The sequence below is a fragment of the Pelobates fuscus genome, chromosome 5 (assembly GCF_036172605.1).
Source record: "Pelobates fuscus isolate aPelFus1 chromosome 5, aPelFus1.pri, whole genome shotgun sequence".
Lineage (NCBI taxonomy): Eukaryota > Metazoa > Chordata > Amphibia > Anura > Pelobatidae > Pelobates > Pelobates fuscus.
In genome coordinates this window covers 367,020,774-367,041,332 of record NC_086321.1, presented here as the reverse complement: position 1 = coordinate 367,041,332, position 20,559 = coordinate 367,020,774, and the positions used below count along the sequence as shown (strand labels likewise).

Sequence of the window (20,559 nt, the reverse complement as noted above, 5' to 3'; positions counted from 1 at the left end):
ACTTAACGTGAATCTATCAGTCTCAAGTAAATCCCCATCTTCCGAAGGTCATCATATTCAAAAGAAAGTTTTATAATCCTCCCCTGGTACTGCAGCTCTGATTGTCTCCCATAATTCTCTGTAAAGTGTTACAAACTGCTTTCTAAGGGAGTAATGCAAGCCATCTTTGAGATCTTCTGTAGCCAGAAAAGGCTTGTTTAAAAAAATAAAAAAATAAAATAAAAAAAAAATAAAAAAATATTAAATTGCCTTGCATGTTCATACTGTATGTACGTTGGTGAATGGAGACATATACGTGATGTCTGATCTCTCATATTTGTGAGATTCCTTTTCTGATGTATCTGCGATTAGAAGACATGGGCTGCAGTATAATAATTGTGTTTCTGCAGGACCTTGGGGGAATCGTGGGGGCAGTTGAAGAAAAGTCTTGCCGACGAGGCAGAAGTTCATCTCAAGTTTTCTTCTAAGGTGAGAAACACAAAACTCTGACTCTGCTCTCATTTGAAATCAGCAGATTCTGTCCCTCTCACTTTTAAGATTAACATTCTCATGTTAAGAGTTTTAAAGTGAATCATCTCTTATATTGGCCTAGTGACATGTCCAGAACGTTAGTGGCTCCATTAGCCAATCAGAATAGGAGCACTGAGTCACGTGTACAGAGATTACAGTTAATTAAAAGTATTAAAATGTAAATCACAATTGCACTATTGTCCTTTATTTCCAGCTACAAAGTGAGGTGGAAAAGCCTCTGCTCAGTTTTAGGGAAAACTTCAAGAAGGACATGAAGAGGTTCGATCATCACATAGCAGATTTACGGAAGCAGCTGGCCAGCCGATACGCCTCTGTGGAAAAGGTGAGACTTTTAAATACAATTTCCAACACCTGTAAATCTATTAAAATGGTAGCGTTCTAAAATGTGAATTTCTATCTGTCGAGTACATTTGGTTGTATGGATAGATATACTATTTGGAAACGTTGTTGCATTCTCAGGTAATTGGTTAGAAAGTATTTGAGAAACATTCAACGTTACACTGTAGATACAAATTCTGTTCTGCGTTATTTAACTCCCGTAATGCAAGAATATTCTCCTACAGGCCCGGAAAGCGCTAGCCGAGCGGCAGAAAGATCTGGAAGTGAAAACACAACAACTCGAGATTAAACTCAGCAACAAAACAGAAGAAGATATTAAGAAGGCACGGCGAAAGTCGACACAAGCAGGTGAGTGTGTACTTCTGAGAAAAATATATATTATAGAGGTTTTTTATAGGACAAGGTAAGCCATATTTTGTGATACATTTAAATCTAAATTGGAGTCTTTTTTTTAACAGTTTACAAAATGTTTACAGAATTAGAAACCGAACTCCAGGACAGACAATGTTTTTAGCGTTGTCCGTGTTGTGATTTGCGTAGCTTTACGTAATACCTAAATTCTACCACAATGATTTTGAGAGCTGGTTTAGGGAGTGTTCCTTCAATGGCATTTAATCTATTACTATAGATAGAGCATACAGAGAAAAAGAGACCAGAAACAAGGCTTAATTTGCAATATTTGCCCTTGCCTTGCCCTGTCTGAACTGGATTATGATGTCATTGTCTAAATCTTAGTAAATCTGTAGTTACAGGCTAAAACTACAGCAGGTCTTCTTAAAGCGGGAGGCGAACAACATTTAAAATATTTTTTTAAACTATGTGCTAGTGATTTCACCATTACAATATATAGATTGCACATACATATACCTACCTGTAAAGGTGTGTTTATATACCTATTATTATTATTTGCAGAATTTGTGCTTACAATTCACTTTAATGGTGTTTCATCAGTTAAGGGGACTCTCCAGTGCGAGGAAAACACAGAATCCTGCAGTGCCCCCTCCATCCCACCCCACATCCCACGTTGCTGAGGGGCTTAAAACCCCTTCAGTGACTTACCTGAATCCGGCGCCTATGTCCCTCGGCTCTGGGTCATGCTCCTCTCCCTGCTGACGTCAGCCGTAGGGGGAGACGCATTAGATCTCCCCATAGGAAAGTATTATTCAAATATAGCGTGAGGACGTCCAGCGTTGTTTAGAACACTTCTCGATTTTTAAAAAGCCGGAAGTCCCTCTAGTGGCTGTCTGATAAACAGCTACTAGAGGAGGACTTAACCCTGCAAGGTAATTATTGCAGTTTATAAAAACTGCAATAATTACACTTGCAGGGTTAAGGGTGATAGGAGTTGGCACCCAGACCACTCCAATTGGCAGAAGTGGTCTGGGTGCCTGGAGTGTCCCTTTAAAGAATGTTCATTCTGACATGAAATGGTCCAGGGATTTCATAGAGCGGTACCCAAAATATGTCTTTAATCCATTCATCGCCCTATATCTAGAGCTGTGTATATAAGCGGAGATCCGTGGTGCTCTGTCAGTGGAGATCTACCGTATACTTATGTAGCTCTTTGTGCACAGTTTGTAGCTTTGTGTACGAGTAGGGTGTAACCTATCCTATTAATGGGAATCCATCAAACTGTGTGTAATTCTGTGTCCATTGCGCTGTAATAGAATTTGAAACCTGAGCTGTTGTGCCTGAGAGCAGACAGAGTACAAGACTGACATTAAGTCAATATGTAATTCTCTGAGAACTGTCTCGCCTAATGTTACAGTGATTGTACGTAATGAGTTATCACAGGATATATCTGCAGTACAGAGTTCACAGCTGTCTTCCCCGTATGATATGTGTGCGCTTAGCTCAGGAATCCGATTGGAATAACTGTCCTTGGCCATCGCAGGAAGGCAGATTTATTGGGGAGTGGATAATGAGAAATTATCAGCAGACTGATTCCCTTTCTGCCTTTTAAAAAGGGTGATTTGCACTTTGTTTTATCACCACTTCACGTGCAGCAATCGCTCATCGCTTGTCTGACATTAAAATAAGTTTTGTATCAAAGCTATTTTGTCCATATGATTTGGGCACGTTTTATGTGAATGCTCCTCCAGCTTGTGTGATCAGTGCTGGGTGATCTCCTTCGACACTGGGTTTAATGTAATAAATGTGGTGGACTGGCCCTTTGCTCCAGAGATTCTCGTTGCATGTTTCGCAACATCTGGAAGAAGTACAGAGGAAGGCTAAAAAAATCTATATGAATAAAGTGAATAGAGTATTTGTTAGATTGTTAGAACAGGTGCTTTATTTTATTTATTTATTTTACTGTAGAAAGGGGGATCCTCCAGGGGATGATAATTATATGAAAACATATATAATTATATTGAGAGAGCCAAAAGAAACTGCCCTCTGGTGACCTGTTCCTTAACAGAACTCCACAAAGAATATGATGCCATTAATTGAGAGTTTACCTACAGCAGTGAAATGGGCTTTACAGTATGATTAATATAAAAAAAAATATGATATGCAGTCGTCAAATTCAAGAGATACATTTCAAACGGGTCTCGATTCATTTTTAACAAATTAGAATATGCCATTTTAATAATAACCATTGCTGGCCCAGTGAGAAATCAGAGGCCCGTTAGAGCCAAGAAGAGTCCGTCGCCGGTTTATGGAGCTAAATTAGAAATTGTTTTTTTTTCATTTATGATACAAGAAAGGCTGACCTTGATGGATCTATGTGTTTTATTTTCGGCTACATTACCATGTTACCACAGCACTCCATTCAGTTACTTTATTTTCGGCTACATTACCATGTTACCACAGCATTCCATTCAGTTACTTTATTTTCGGCTACATTACCATGTTACCACAGCATTCCATTCAGTTACTTTATTTTCGGCTACATTACCATGTTACCACAGCACTCCATTCAGTTACTTTATTTTCGGCTACATTACCATGTTACCACAGCATTCCATTCAGTTACTTTATTTTCGGCTACATTACCATGTTACCACAGCACTCCATTCAGTTACTTTATTTTCGGCTACATTACCATGTTACCACAGCACTCCATTCAGTTACTTTATTTTCGGCTACATTACCATGTTACCACAGCATTCCATTCAGTTACTTTATTTTCGGCTACATTACCATGTTACCACAGCACTCCATTCAGTTACTTTATTTTCGGCTACATTACCATGTTACCACAGCACTCCATTCAGTTACTTTATTTTCGGCTACATTACCATGTTACCACAGCACTCCATTCAGTTACTTTATTTTCGGCTACATTACCATGTTACCACAGCATTCCATTCAGTTACTTTATTTTCGGCTACATTACCATGTTACCACAGCATTCCATTCAGTTACTTTATTTTCGGCTACATTACCATGTTACCACAGCACTCCATTCAGTTACTTTATTTTCGGCTACATTACCATGTTACCACAGCACTCCATTCAGTTACTTTATTTTCGGCTACATTACCATGTTACCACAGCATTCCATTCAGTTACTTTATTTTCGGCTACATTACCATGTTACCACAGCATTCCATTCAGTTACTTTATTTTCGGCTACATTACCATGTTACCACAGCACTCCATTCAGTTACTTTATTTTCGGCTACATTACCATGTTACCACAGCATTCCATTCAGTTACTTTATTTTCGGCTACATTACCATGTTACCACAGCACTCCATTCAGTTACTTTATTTTCGGCTACATTACCATGTTACCACAGCACTCCATTCAGTTACTTTATTTTCGGCTACATTACCATGTTACCACAGCACTCCATTCAGTTACTTTATTTTCGGCTACATTACCATGTTACCACAGCATTCCATTCAGTTACTTTATTTTCGGCTACATTACCATGTTACCACAGCACTCCATTCAGTTACTTTATTTTCGGCTACATTACCATGTTACCACAGCACTCCATTCAGTTACTTTATTTTCGGCTACATTACCATGTTACCACAGCACTCCATTCAGTTACTTTATTTTCGGCTACATTACCATGTTACCACAGCATTCCATTCAGTTACTTTATTTTCGGCTACATTACCATGTTACCACAGCACTCCATTCAGTTACTTTATTTTCGGCTACATTACCATGTTACCACAGCACTCCATTCAGTTACTTTATTTTCGGCTACATTACCATGTTACCACAGCACTCCATTCAGTTACTTTATTTTCGGCTACATTACCATGTTACCACAGCACTCCATTCAGTTACTTTATTTTCGGCTACATTACCATGTTACCACAGAGTTCCATTCAGTTACTTTATTTTCGGCTACATTACCATGTTACCACAGCACTCCATTCAGTTACTTTATTTTCGGCTACATTACCATGTTACCACAGCACTCCATTCAGTTACTTTATTTTCGGCTACATTACCATGTTACCACAGCACTCCATTCAGTTACTTTATTTTCGGCTACATTACCATGTTACCACAGCACTCCATTCAGTTACTTTATTTTCGGCTACATTACCATGTTACCACAGCACTCCATTCAGTTACTTTATTTTCGGCTACATTACCATGTTACCACAGCATTCCATTCAGTTACTTTATTTTCGGCTACATTACCATGTTACCACAGCACTCCATTCAGTTACTTTATTTTCGGCTACATTACCATGTTACCACAGCACTCCATTCAGTTACTTTATTTTCGGCTACATTACCATGTTACCACAGCATTCCATTCAGTTACTTTATTTTCGGCTACATTACCATGTTACCACAGAGTTCCATTCAGTTACTTTATTTTCGGCTACATTACCATGTTACCACAGCACTCCATTCAGTTACTTTATTTTCGGCTACATTACCATGTTACCACAGAGTTCCATTCAGTTACTTTATTTTCGGCTACATTACCATGTTACCACAGCACTCCATTCAGTTACTTTATTTTCGGCTACATTACCATGTTACCACAGCACTCCATTCAGTTACTTTATTTTCGGCTACATTACCATGTTACCACAGAATTCCATTCAGTTACTTACAAGCGACCTTCGATGTTATTATAACTCTTCACACGTCCTGCTCATTATCCTGTAGGTTCCCTTAGGGTTGGCTTACTGTGTTAGAGTTTAGGCCACTATAACCTGGTCATTAATACGTTGGGGTGTGAATAGATTCTGGGTACTCTCTCCTTGGTAAGAGTTAACCTGTTAATCCTGGACCCCAGCATGTCTTTCATTACATTCTAAGCAAATTGCTCTGCACTTCATCAGAGGCCTAGTTTTTGTCCAAAGGATAGTTTTGCACTCAGCAGGTAGGTAGTAGCTGAATTCTCCATAAATAAAAGGCCGGTGTAGTGATTATGGTTCAGAGTGCCCCCATTCAATGTGGCTCTTGGAGAAAGAAGTTTGGGGTTAGGGTCTATGTAAACCAAATGCCACTCAAATCATATTCAGCCTTTTAGGCATCTTTAGTATTTAGCTGACCATTTATACGTGTATTCTGCATAGAATGCAGGGAGTTCTAATATACTAATAACGTATACATTGCTTGATACTACAGGTAGGGGTGTCCCGGAGGAGAAGGTCATGCAGTTAGTCATTAACTGCGGCCAACAGCCAATTGTATACACACCGCGCCTGCCAGCTGTTTGTGCATGTTGTGTTGGTAGCCAATAACTAAACATGAATAAATATAGTTGCTGTAGTTACAAGCTCTGTGTCTCATTCTTTAAATTAATGACTAAATACACATAAATAGTTTCCTGATATTTCAATGTTGGTGTTTTATGCCCTCTAGTGGCCAAATACAGAACATTCCATTTTCAGATGAATTAGTACCATGGTATTTTATCTAGAATAAAAAGGAATGCTCCAAGAACCATAACCACATCAGTGCACTCTAATGGTGGTGGTGCTTAGAGTCATCCATTAATTACATCACTGAATGTCACATACAATTCTACATTTAATATGTTATTACCATTGTGCAGTTATTGCACTTGCCAGTTAGCTGGCATAGCTGTAATGAATGCCACCATGGCTAGTGTTTAGGGCATACAGAGTGCGCCATCTAAAAGGTTTCTTCTTTTGTCTCTCTAGGGGACGATCTGATGCGTTGCGTGGATCTGTACAACCAAGCCCAATCTAAATGGTTTGAAGAGATGGTGACCACTACGTTAGTAAGTTTGTACATCTACCTATAGACCGCATTTCACTTCAACCATTATTATTTCTAGAGGACGGGTGTCCACTGTGGCCCTCAGCCTGTTGTGGAATCACAATATTCAAAAACACAGGATGACCGAGGATTAAAGCAGTTGTTGTAGTTCCTTTTTACCTGGAGGTGCAGGATTGGACATCTTTGCTCACAGACATGGGGTAACATGGCGGCTCTTATTACATGACTGTTCCCATAATGCTCTGCCAGCCTGCAGCTTTGAAATATGGAAGCTATGTCTCTAGCGCAATTAAAGGGCTACCTGTTGGTCACCCATCTTTGTTAAAGGGCTACCTGTTGGCCACCCATCTCTGTTAAAGGGCTACCTGTTGGCCACCCATCTCTGTTAAAGGGCTACCTGTTGGCCACCCATCTCTGTTAAAGGGCTACCTGTTGGCCACCCATCTCTGTTAAAGGGCTACCTGTTGGCCACCCATCTCTGTTAAAGGGCTACCTGTTGGCCACCCATCTCTGTAAAACAGAGATGGCAAACCTCTTTGAACCCAAGTGACCAAACTGCAACTCAAAACCAACTTATTTATATCAAATTGCCACTGCAATTACAGAGATCAGGCTTGGTGTAACGTGTGGTGAGGGATTATTTTTATTTATCTGAATTAGCCTAATTAAAAAAAGAATATCTGCCCCCTCTTGTACTTAACATTCCCCCTCTCTCCCCCCCCCCACCCCCCCCCCCCGATAGTCCAGTGTCCTGGTGGTTAAGTTGTGGAGCACATGGTCTGCAGCTCCGCCTGGCGCATATCGTATTAATTACTTCTTCCAGTACAGTAAGGAAGTCGGTGTGCAAGCTGACTCATTCATTGAACGCCAGAACAGCGGGGGAGCGCTTATTATGGTTTGCACCAGGTGGAGTGCTTCGCAATTTGACCATCATGAAATCATTTTATGTTTTTATGTAATATGTTGCCAATTCATCAATATAATAAATAAAAATTGGTCTATTCATTGTGTGGCAGCATACTCTGACACTATACGCCCCCTGCTGGTATACCGTAATGCAGCAACCTGTGCTGCCTCATAGCAGGACAAGCCCTGAGCACCTGAGACTTGGCAAACCTTTGGCTTGCATGCCAGCAGAGGTCTCTGCATAGCCATTGTGACACGTATGGCCTAGAACATTGTTACTGTATGTTTATTAAGAGGTAAATGCTGCAAATATGAATGCCCTATTGGATGTAGATGGATCATCTTTTTCCTAATTGGCAACGAGACCATCAGGCAACGAGACCATTTAACCAATACCTTTTGTGGAGATTTCACAGACGCCGTGGCATTTATTCAGTATCTGTTAATTGTGTGGAATTGAAAAGATATTTGCAAATGTACATCAAAAGCTGAACTGCAAAAAAAGTCTGTCTGCTTTGGTCTCAAATTTGCAATTTCTCTCCAGTTTCGGGTTTAATAAATAACTTTGAATGTATATTTGAAATTTCAGCTCTTTCCTGAAACAATACATCAGACAATGATAGATCCGCTGTAACACATTGAAACTAATTGGCAGGCAGCGAGACTCCGTCAGTAATCCTTTACGGTTTCATTACCATCTCTGTTATTTAATTGCAGGAACTCGAGAGGCTGGAGGTCGAACGTGTTGAGATGATACGGCAGCACCTTTGCCAATACACACAGCTACGGCACGAAACAGACATGTTTAACCAAAGTGTACGTATATTTTATTTATCAATACTCTCAAGCCCCCGTGATCCTCAATGCCAAGTTTTTATTGTCCTGTGATATGTAGAAGGCAAAATCATTTAATCAAAGAGAAGTCTCTAAAGAATGGTTTTAATTAATTGATTTCCCGTCTAGGCAGGAAACAAATGGTACATTGTGTAATGGATAACTTTTTATACTATGCCCATCAACCTGTGATAACCTGCCAGAAAACAGCTTAGATCTGGCAATTTGTAAACACTTGTGAAAGTAGCCCGAATTGTACATGCTGAGGACATGGTGTAGTTTAGAAAAAGACCTTGCCCTTCAATGTTTTCAAGTTGACCAGTTTATACGAGATGTTGATATTCTTTAAAAAAAAACAATATTGACAAGAGGTAACCCGATCTAGTATACAGTACGGAAGGGAGCAGTGTCCCTGGTAAGGAGCATTGGCTAGGTGCACTAGGGTATTGATCAGGGTGTGAGGATGAACTGAATATGTTAAACATTTGGTATATACTATGTATGTGGCCAGGGCCGGTCTTAGGCCTTTAGGCGCCCTGTGCAAAAAATCTTCAAACCCCCCCATCCCGCGTCATCCATGTATGATGTAATGTTTGTGTTGTATGTGATAGGTGTGATGACTGTGTGTGATATTTATGCTATGTGTTGGCTGTGTGTGATATTTGTAATGGGTGTATTAACAGTGTGTGATATGCGTGTATTGGTTGTATGTGATATTTGTGCTGAGTCTATTGGCTGTGTGTAATGGTTATTTAATTCAGATAAAAACATGCATTTAGGCCTGTGTGTGAATGCAGGTGTATATTTTTGCAGAGTTATGTGCACACAGTCAGATGCACACAGTTATACTTATACACTGTCAAATCCACCACATGCACATAGTCGCAGGCAGATAGTCACATACACAGGATCAGGCAGAAATACACAGGATCAGGCAGAAACACACAGGTACAGGCAGTAACACACATACACAGTTACAGGTAGATAAGCACACTCACACACAATTACAGGCAGACAGCCACACACACACACAGGCAGCCACACATACAGTCTTACACACACATACTTACATGCAGACAGCCACACACACACACACAGAGTCAGGCGGCCATACACACACACACAGGAAGACATCCACACACACAGAGGCAGGCAGTCACACACATGCAGACAGCCAAACAAACACACACAGGCAGACAGTCTCTCACACACACACACAGAGGCAGGCAGACAGTCACGCACACACACAGGCAGGCAGACAGTCACGCACATACACACACATACACACAGTCATACACACACAGACACATGCAGACAGTCATACACACACACAGGCAGACAATCACACACACACAGTCACACACAGGCAGACAGTCATACACACAGAAACAGACAGGCAGAGTCATACACACAGACACGCAGACAGTCATACACACGGACACACACGCAGACAGTCATACACACAGACAGACAGTGATATTGTGGAGGCAGTGCAGCTCCTGGAGACTGTTCGGTGGGGAAGCAGGGACTCCTTCCTGCTTCCCCTGTAGCAGTTATCCTGCACATTTAGTTCCGCCCTCGTCGCACAGTGTGAGCTGGCCATGTGTGAGCTGTCGGCCGCAGGGCGCCCCATGCTCCATGACGCCAGCTCGCACACCCCTAAGGCCGGCCCTGTACGTAGCGATATGCAATGCGTTCACGTTCGCACCTGTTCTGTATATTTAACCTCTGTCAATGAAAATAAAGAATTTAAAAACCGAAAAAGACCTTGTGAATAAAATATAATGCACTTTATATCTTTGTCCCAGCAGACAGTAGAACCAGTGGACCAGCTGCTTCAGAAAGTGGATCCAGCCAAAGACAGAGAGCTGTGGGTCAAGGAGCACAAAACGGGTGACATCAGACCCATCAATATGGACATATAGACTGAAACGCTCCGATGTACAGATGTTTCTCGTATTGCTTGGACTGCCAGTTTCCTATAAATCGGAGACCCGGAGCCTGTAAATTACTGTAACAAACACAAATGTGACGGCGCCAGATCCTATTTTCATAGGTCACAAAATGCTTGCTTTGGAGAATATGAATGTGGTGGGTGAAAATAATGAAGATCGTGAAATCTGAATTGACAGATTTTGTTTTTTCTTCTAGCAGGAATTTGGAAAAGATTTAATATTCAGGTGTGATGGACTCTTGCCAAGGTAGTGTGATGAAAAAATAATCCGAGATGCATGTTTCCACCCAAAGCAGAGACGTATACACCTTCCAGACACAAAATGATTCTAGCTGCAGTAAAATGAAAATCGAGCGATTGTTTGTTTTACATAGACTGTTTCCCTGAACATAAAGTGTGTAATTTATATAAATACAGAAGGAAAGGATGTGGGGGGGGGGACTGTCCTTTGTTTAATGTACTAATGTGTAAACTGGTAAAATATACCCCTTACAATTAACAGGAGGGCAACTCATGCCCCCCGTGTCCACATTAGCAGCCTTTTCTTAATCAATAGAGAATGGAATAAAGGATTAACATGCACACAAAATCTAGACAGGGACTTTTCTAATGTCTCAGCTGTTTTTAAGATATTTTTATAACCGTTTCCACTTGCCTGCTTGGGAAGCATTAAGAAACTTGTCAGATTTTACCCTAATCCTCTGTACTCGTCTGTGAGATAAAACTTCTCCGGTAAAGTGGGGATTGTGAACAAACAGTCCTGGCTTTCTAACACTTTGCAGCATGTAGACATCAGCTCTTCGGACTAGTTAGGCGTTCAGTTTGTGATCTTACACCTTGTACGTAGGTTTGTTATTTCTCCTACATTAGAGAAGAGTACAGGAGGTCACTGGCATAATGGCCAGCATTGCAATCATCTTCAAACCTTATTTTTAAGCCCCTAAATATTACCCAAGATGAATAGATAAATATAAGCTAATCAAAGTTCTTCGTTAACATGAAAAGGCAAGAGACCAGTTGTATGCATGCATGTGCTAATGGTTTGATGTGCATAATAATCGGAACTATTTTAAGATTCCTTTTCCCTTGTTTAAAACATACAGCAACCAGTTGCTGGTGTATCGCAGCCGAGTCCTGTCTTCCTATTTGCTGGAATGATAGGAGGCTACATGAGCTCATGGGTGTGATGTCACATTTCTGCATGCTCACGAGCCTCATTAAAGTCCCCTTTTCACTGCCACAGTTGGCCTTTTATTAATAAAAAAATAATGAAATTTGATTGTGTAAGGGAATGGTAACACAGACCTCAATGCGATGTCACAGTTGGGGGGCTTTGCAAATTCTGCTAAGTCCCCAGACGGTGAAAATGCTGTTTTAATTTGAGTACTGAGTTTCTTCGTTTAGTGAATAACTCTCTATATGAATTCACTGTACATACAACAAAGGGCTATTAATAATATATAGCAACACTTGGTGGCTGCAACACGGCTAGTCAAATGCTGCTTCTTTGACATGGAAGGATCAGTATTACATCGTTATCTCTTTATCTTAACTGAATGTGGTTTCTGTGAGAGTAGCTTTCTAGTTACAGCAACTGGGGGCACCAAGAGGAGCAAGCACACTCGCTTATCCTACCATGCACCCAGCACCGGCAGAAGATCCTCTGAAGACATAGACTGGATTGTAAAATGTGACTTCTGGAGATTGAATTGGTAGAGAAAAAAAAAAACGTTACTTTAAGGTATAAAGCACCTGTCTTTTCATTCCCCGCTATAAAGCTAGCTTCACACTTGTCACACTTTACTCTTTCTATACTTAACCCAATATTGCACAGAAATACCATCTGCAATCTCACTTTGTACCTACGTTGGTACATGTGTCTCTGAAAGCAGAGTTTGTATTTTAATACGCAGATCATGGCACCGCCTATTAAATAATTGCACTATAGCAGACGGGAGCTAAGGATCAGGTGAACAGTCTGTATTGCAATATCAGATGCAGTATATCGAATATTTGCATAGTATATCCTGATATGTTTGACATGTTTTTACTTTCTTCTCGATGTGTAAAAAGAATGATGTACATTTTAAAAGTATTATGATTTTCATTTCGAGACGTGGGAGAGCTAAATGTCTTTGAGCCTTCTGCAGCAATGCAATATATCGAAATGTTATGCCACTAATGGAGCATTGAAGACTTCTTAAGCCACATGTAACAATGCAGCACTTGGCAAAAGACAAACTTGTTTGAACGTAGATACAATGTGTAACAACTCATGCTCCCATTATTCATTATTATGATGTCACGGTGACTCAAAGAAACATCTCCAGTCTTAAACAATACCTGGGAATTCTAAGAGAGGTATTAGCTCCCCATGGAAACAAGTCACCCCAAATTGTCCTACATGATAGAACCAGCGTTACTGGTTTATAAAATAGTCCAGGTTGTATCTTCAATGCTTCGCTTATTGCATAACTGTGAATTCTTTAGAAGTAAGTGTTACAGAATGCCTACAAATCTCGATTTAATGGCAGGAATCTTGCAATCCTCTTAACAGACATATCCCTACACCCTAACCCTTGTATATTTTAAAAGGCTAAATACATTGCAGAGTATATAAATACTAATTTAACATTATAAACTTGAATACGGAGACCTTAAAAGATCTGAAATTAATTGTATATGTATCTTGTATATTGTTTAAATTGTATGTAAAACTTTATTGTGAAGTTTAAAGACATAGTTTTGCTATTTTGTAAACGACTTGACTACAAGAAGACTTAATGGGCACGTGCCATTGCTGGAACGTTAAGGGGTTAATGCAGGGGGTGGGTGCAGCATTACTGAAGATATTTGCCAATATTAAATATGGATAATTCATGTTGGAGAGCAAACTGTTTAACTCACAAATTGTACTAATTCACGTTTTTGTATTCTGGGTTCTGATAAGCTAAATCCCACCATCACCAAAACAGTGAATAGTAATAACAGTAGGAGCCAGCTGAATGCCAAACGATCCATTTTGGGGAAAACCAAACAAACCGTTGTTTAACATGAGCATTGTAACTCCAGAGCAGAGAATGGACGTACAGTCCTGAAATTGCAATTGTTATTCTGGATCTCTAAGTTCCCTTTAGCTTGCTGAAGAGTTTAATGTATGAAGTGTCCCCCCCCCCCCTTTTTTTTTTTTTAAATTTACAAAAAGTGCAGATTTCGATAAAAATTGGAACATTCATTTCATAACTTTAATTTCTATGTATCTCGAAAATCCCCTGTGTAAACCTGTGCTTCTTCCTTTATGAAAGACCGTCTACAGAGACTCTACAAGCGTTGTAGAGAGACTCTACAAGCGTTGGTCCAACGTCAAAGGTACAGTCCAACATTAAAGTTAAATTGTCATCATTGTACGGTTCCTCTTTTCCTTAGATTAACAGGATGTCCCCTTAGTAAGTGGTTTTATGGCATTTACCACTTACTTATCTATGCACTAAAGCCACTTATTTAGATGTATATATATTTAGATGTAGTTGTTTTGGTGATTAGAGTATTCTGTGAAGGACCTTTACCCTGCAATACCTTTCCAGAATGGGTCACTGACCAGGTTTTCCCATAGAAGAATGTTGTACAACATTAATGCCATGTACTTAATGTTGGTCCCTGTCAAAAAAATAAAAAGGCAAAGACCACAGAATATAATCAAACACCACAAAGTGGCACCTACCTTTCAGATATTCAGTAGGTCTATGCTCCGTTAATTAATGCAAAATATATAATCAGTTTTCTCACCGGGGCCCCATGGATCATCTGTACACCACTGTATACATGTTACCCATATTAATAGATTAGATTACAACCCCTTTAGAATCAATTCAGACCTACAGATACGTTCTGGTATTAGAAAATGTCAGAGCTATGACAAAGTGTGCAATACCAATAATTAAAAGGTCTCTCTTAAAACAAAGGACTAATTCCTGTAAAATAAATTTCATCCCAAACAATCGTTTATTAAAAATGAGAAATAAGCAAACCTGTCGACCCATCAGGTCCCAAATAGGCATAAGGGAATAAATGTACAATTTGCCAAAACCAATTACACTCGGATGTATTCGCATAGAAAGTGGGTATTCCAAAAGTAACCACATGATTGTCTTAACTCAAAGAAAATACAACTAAGCATAGCAGACAAAAAATAGAAAAGGTACTCTAATTTCTGTATTTCAAAGAGATAAATTGATAATCATTGCTTTTGGCCTCGGGTTTACCAGTAATCTTTACCCAGTTAATGAGCAGATACACATAATGAGTGCAATGAGATAGCACAGAACAAATAACCTTAATTTTGGAACCAAAGAGAGTGTATGCAAATCAAACACTAGTTTAATGGAAATGTAGGTACTTATGTAACACGCATCGACTGTTCATGAAAACAAAATAAATAACTGCACAGGATGGCCTTATGTCCTTCAGCACATACAGATATTAAAATTAGACAAAACTAGACATGTGCAATTAGTTTCGTTCCGAATGTATAATCCGACAAATTTCATGCAATTCGGATGCTTACGAAGTGCCAAAGTGATTTGGATTTCTGAAAAGTGGGAAGACAAGAGAGGGAGGGAAAAGTACATGAATGATGACAGGAATCTTGACCAATAAGTGAATTCTTGGCACTGGGAGCCCTATAGATGTGTAAGTGGTTGTGGTGGCAGTCCTAGCACTGGGAGCTCCCTGCCCATTAGAGTAATGGGCAAGGGGCTCCCAGTGCCTGGACTGCAACCACAACCACTTACACATCTGTAGGGCTCCCAGTGCCAGGACTGCCATAGCAACCACTTACACATCTGTAGGGCTCCCAGTGCCCAGACTGCCACCACAAGTTCCGAAGTGGCGAACCGAATGCCATTGGGCTGAATTGCCGAAGCAGACACATTTTTTAACTTACCCGAATTTCCAAACCAAATGTTTTGCTCATGCACATCCCTAGACAAAACCGCAAAAACGTCACGTTTAACCTCAGGTATCTAAAAATGTGGATTGCTGGAGTTGTTGTAGGAGTAATCAAACTGTACCAACTTCCATTGGATAGCAGGTATTCTCAAATTGGAGGGGGACTCATTCGCCTAAGCAGCATAAAAGTGGATGTTCACATTTATCTTTAGTAATATACATTTTGAAGCTCTTCTCAATTCAGTTGACGCTCTCAGCCCATTAATGCTATCCAAATAAGATTTGAAAAATCACAGAAACCTGTTTAGGATCTTGAGAGTCGGGATGGGTCAGAATGAGAATTCTTTCTTAAGAATGACAGTGTCCAGAGTAGAAGCCTTGTTCAGTTTCTGAAGGAGGGACCAGGGCAGTCACTGCATTGTGTACTATGTTTGTTACTAGGTCTAGAAGGGCCTTACCCATAACAGGGTCTCCGAAAACCTGATCACACATGAAAGTGACCAGAGGACAGAAGCAAAGGCTATCAAGGGTCTTGCCAACAACCATATCTATCCCGCACTGGGGTAGAGGAGATGACAACCTCATGTGGACTTGGAAAAAGTGGCAGGAATTTTGAAAGGAAATAGACTAAAAGCCCAACAAACTTCCAAGCTTGTTTGGAGGGCCAGACTATTGACCGCAACTGTGTGACTTGCCGTAAGGAGGAAAATGCCTAAATAAAGTTCTTGACCAGAATGGTTATTTTGAAGCTTTAAAACACATCTTTACAGACACCCTAATGATTCTCTTACACCATCACACATTTAAGATGAAAAAGGACTATCACTGATATCAATAACCTCCTTCCCACACTTATCAAGCCTCCTTGTGCTTATGTTGAAATCCTCAGCTCTCATTCCTTTTTTCCAATCCTCCTAAATCTGTCTGTGATATATCGGCCTTTATCAAGAGTAAAAATCAATCAACTGCAAATTCTTTAAAATCACATCCGATTAGATGGTCCATATTTGAGAGATTGACTGCCTTATACCTTTCCACTTTGTTCTGCTCTATTATAAAACCCGTGTTATCTGTACACGCTACCTATGAATGCAGCCTCTAGAATCTGAACGATAAGTAACATTTTAATAAACTTTTTATTAAGCAAGAAAAAGTCATTTGTGAATACTAAATAATAATTAACATTAAACATGTTACTATCATTAGGCATCTTCATCAGAAACATAAATGTGGTTCTGGCCAAATATTTTGTTATTATATATAACATTTTCACAAATATTAAAATATAAAACCACAGTATCACACAATGTTTCTACAACATACAGTACATGATCTGTGGATTATGGTTTGTGTATCCATGCTGCATAGAATGTACCACTGCAAATCCTCAACTCCTTCAACCTGTGAGTTATTGCTTATTCCACCATGAATTTCTTTAAGGAATCCAGGTAGGTTGGAATTAGTGATGTGGTATCGTCCTCCATCTTTTCGATGCGTCCCTCTGATCCTGCTGAGCTGGGAGAGCGAACCAGGATTGCTAATGGAGAGGCACATCCCTGATAGAGAGCGAGGGGAAGGTGTCACAGTCATAAAAAACACAAAAATGATAACTTGTTAAACACAGAAGGAAGAGATGTAAAGCCTCGTGAGTGACCTAGGATGGAATTCATCCCTAAAACACTGGCAGGGTTATCACTAAAGTGAGAACTATCAGGAATTAAAAATTAATTTGAAACTGAACGCCAAAATAGCCGAACGAGAAGCAGAGCTGATGGGCATTTTTGGTCTTAAATTTGAAATTAACTTTAACTCCTGACAGTTCTCAGTAAATAAACCTGTGGAAATACTGTCCATCATATGGTGCCTGATGGAGCTCATTGTATCTTGCAAATCCCTTTATATCACGAAATACCTTTGCTCCTTAACCCCTTAAGGACACATGACGTGTGTGACATGTCATGATTCCCTTTTATTCCAGAAGTTTGGTCCTTAAGGGGTTAAAGGAACACTGCAAAACGCATAAGGCACTTCAACTTGCTAAAATGCTTTGATGCGTGTAGAGTGGCACTTTTTAAAACTTTTGTGAATATAGGATTTTACCATAAGACTAAGTAGAGCCTAATATGTCGTATGATATGTTTTGACTGCATTGTATTTTATTGATATACAGACGCAGCCTTTAGGGCCATTTCATGAATATTTAACTTTATGAACCGCTATTTTTTTCCAGAGCTGCTTTAAATGTAGTATATGTTGTATTTATGTTTTTTTTTATTCTAAAATAATGACTCATGTTGACACCTTTGAAAATTCCAACAAAATGACAGATTTTAAAAGGCACATTTTTCCCCTCTCCCCTCACACATTAAACATATATAGTATATGCGTGTAACGGGAATTCACAATAAATTGGTTATTTACATGCTGTGAGTGCACAACGCTAACAGTGGTATGAAATGGACAAGAGGTCAAACGGCACATGCGTATTATATATACATTTAAAAAAAAATCATTAAAAACCCACTTCTTCATAAAAGCGTATTAATTAAACTGCTAATAGCTCCCGACTGGTTCCTCTTCTGCAATTGTCACTAGTCTAATACTATCCTTACCTTTTTGTGTCACTATACCCCACTCCCTCTAGCATGTAAGCTCATTGAGCAGGGCCCTCAACCCCTCTGTTCCTGTGTGTCCATCTTGTCTGGTTACAACTACATGTTTGTTTGTCCACTCATTGTAATTTGATGGTGCTATATAAATAATTTGATGGTGCTATATAAATAATAACATAATAATAATAATGTATAATATATATCTGGTGGTTGCGCTGGAAGAGAGGGTTCTACATTCTAGGTTAGTTAGAGGCTGACTATAGGTTACCGAGGAGAAGCCTTTCCCGAAGCTGGCACGGTTTTTGGTACGAATCTTTGTAAGTGCTGCCTCCGCCATATCGGCTCTCTCCTCCGCATCATCCAGTTCAGTGACCGTCTTTCTGTATTTATTGAGGTTCATGTTTGCTTGCTCCTCCTACAAAAGAAAAATGTATTTTATTAAACAGGAGGCAAAAGTTTCTGCATTCCAAATACACAAATATGTTCAGCAAATTAAAGGAACAATCCAATTAATATAAACGCATAAATATATATTAACTAAAGAGTTTATAGGCATGCAGACCACTTTCTCTCATTGAAGTGGTCTGGGTGTAGTGTTCCTGTCCCCCTTAGTCCTTCAATGTAAATCGTTGCAGTTTTCGAGAAACTGCAGTGATTACATTGCAGGACTGAGACAGCCTCTAGCGGCAAACAATCACTAGAGGTACTTCCTGGTGGTCATGCGACTTTGGTCGCCTAAATAACGCTTGATGTCCTCATGCTCTAGTGTCAGTAAAATCCCTTTAGGAAAGCATTGTAGCTATAAAATCCCTTTAAGGAACACACATATATATGTGTGTGTGACAGAGCACACTGACACACACAGAGCACACTGACACAGACATTTACACACAGAGGACACTGACACACATTTGCACCAAGGACACTGACACGCTCACACACACAGAGGAAATTGAGAGGCACACATTTACACACAGAGCACACTGACACACAGTTACACACAAAAGACACTGACTCACATATTTACACACAGAGGATACTGACACACGCACACAGCTAAATACAAAGGATACCGACACACTTGCTACAGCACACTCACACTCACTGGTGTTATCTTTGTGCTCCTTCAGCACTGCTCCCTCGTTCGCTGTTTAGTGATGCTGGGGCCAAAGTGACATCATGACTTGGCTCCTGACATCACCGCAGAACACTTGAGGGAGCAGTGCTGGGAAATCGTGAAGGTTAGGGCTGCCTCCATTCTCCCTCTGCTGGCCACCATGTAGGTGGTGCTAGTGTGGCCAGCTTGCCAACTCTTGGCGTACCACCTGCCTTTGTTACTGGTATGGGTGCCACGGGTTGAGAAACTATGCCTCAAACTTTTTATTGCACCCCCCGTTTCAGCACCGAAAGTTTTAAAATCCGAAAAACTCATTTTTTTTTTTATAGTTTAGGAAGAGTCTCCATACTACAGTTTCAATCCGCCTCCTGTGAGGTCATTATTACTGAGGACTTGTGTCCAATTAGATGCTTCTCATAGAATGATATAAACACACCAACAATGCTTCTCTGTGAACTACATTTCAATGGGAGTGGGCCAGGAAAGTCCCAGGCTAATGGATAACTAGAGATGTGTTACAAAGTGAATTTATAAAGTACTGACTTCAAAGGAAACCTCACTTCTATAAGATAAGTTTGCAGAGGACATGCAGTTAAACCCTAAAACACTGCATCAAGCTGAAAATCCTTTTAACCCGCAAACCACCCTCTAAAGCTGGGTATTTCTAGTAAAAACAGGCATGTGGGTAGCCAGACAAACCCTTTGAGGTAGGTTTAGGTCTGGACACGTCATAAGTTAAGTAGCGGTGTACATACTGCCTCCTCCACCATTCTCTTATACGTCCTTAGTTTGCTTTGAAGTCGTTCAATGAGCTCCTGCATCCGCTGTTGGTTTTTCTGATCTTCCTCAGCCTGGAAGACCAGTTCCTTCAGGCGTCGCTCGTTCTTCTTCAAGGCCTTTGTAGTGTCAGCGTGTTTCTTCTGCTCCGAATCCAGCTCCAACTCGAGCTCCTTAACCTGTAACAAACAGAGCAGGGAGTTCACAGTTAGTGAGTCGAAATCGCAGGTGTTTAAACTTTGTGTATATTCTGTAATATAAATTATGCTCAAATGAAAGAACAGAATGAAATAATCTTTTATTCTGTGTGGATGCAGTGTGTAAACGTGATAATGTGTTCATATGTGTTTTGGGTACCCATCATT

The 20,559-nt window shown here is 40.0% G+C and overlaps 2 protein-coding genes across 6 annotated transcripts in view; one reads left to right on the top strand and one right to left on the bottom strand.

Moving 5' to 3' along the window:
• The window catches only part of GAS7 (growth arrest specific 7), a 237,151-nt gene extending 224,692 nt beyond the window's left edge, over positions 1 to 12,459 (top strand). For 4 of the 5 annotated variants that reach the window (XM_063456089.1, XM_063456088.1, XM_063456090.1 and 1 more), the window contains 6 exons: positions 390 to 468; positions 725 to 853; positions 1,095 to 1,218; positions 6,969 to 7,048; positions 8,671 to 8,769; positions 10,599 to 12,459. In XM_063456089.1, the coding sequence (XP_063312159.1) occupies positions 390 to 468; positions 725 to 853; positions 1,095 to 1,218; positions 6,969 to 7,048; positions 8,671 to 8,769; positions 10,599 to 10,712 (625 nt within the window). In that variant the 3' untranslated portion in view covers positions 10,713 to 12,459. The remainder of the gene's footprint in view (positions 1 to 389; positions 469 to 724; positions 854 to 1,094; positions 1,219 to 6,968; positions 7,049 to 8,670; positions 8,770 to 10,598) is intronic. The other variant, XR_010090911.1, reaches the window with a different exon arrangement.
• A 2,802-nt stretch (positions 12,460 to 15,261) lies between these two features.
• LOC134611829 (myosin-16-like) overlaps positions 15,262 to 20,559 on the bottom strand; it is a 160,914-nt gene continuing 155,616 nt past the window's right edge. Inside the window, exons 20-22 of the mRNA XM_063456083.1 lie at positions 20,173 to 20,373; positions 18,569 to 18,715; positions 15,262 to 17,244 (exon numbers count right to left, since the gene is read on the bottom strand). Of these exons, the coding sequence (XP_063312153.1) occupies positions 17,104 to 17,244; positions 18,569 to 18,715; positions 20,173 to 20,373 (489 nt within the window). The 3' untranslated portion in view covers positions 15,262 to 17,103. The remainder of the gene's footprint in view (positions 17,245 to 18,568; positions 18,716 to 20,172; positions 20,374 to 20,559) is intronic.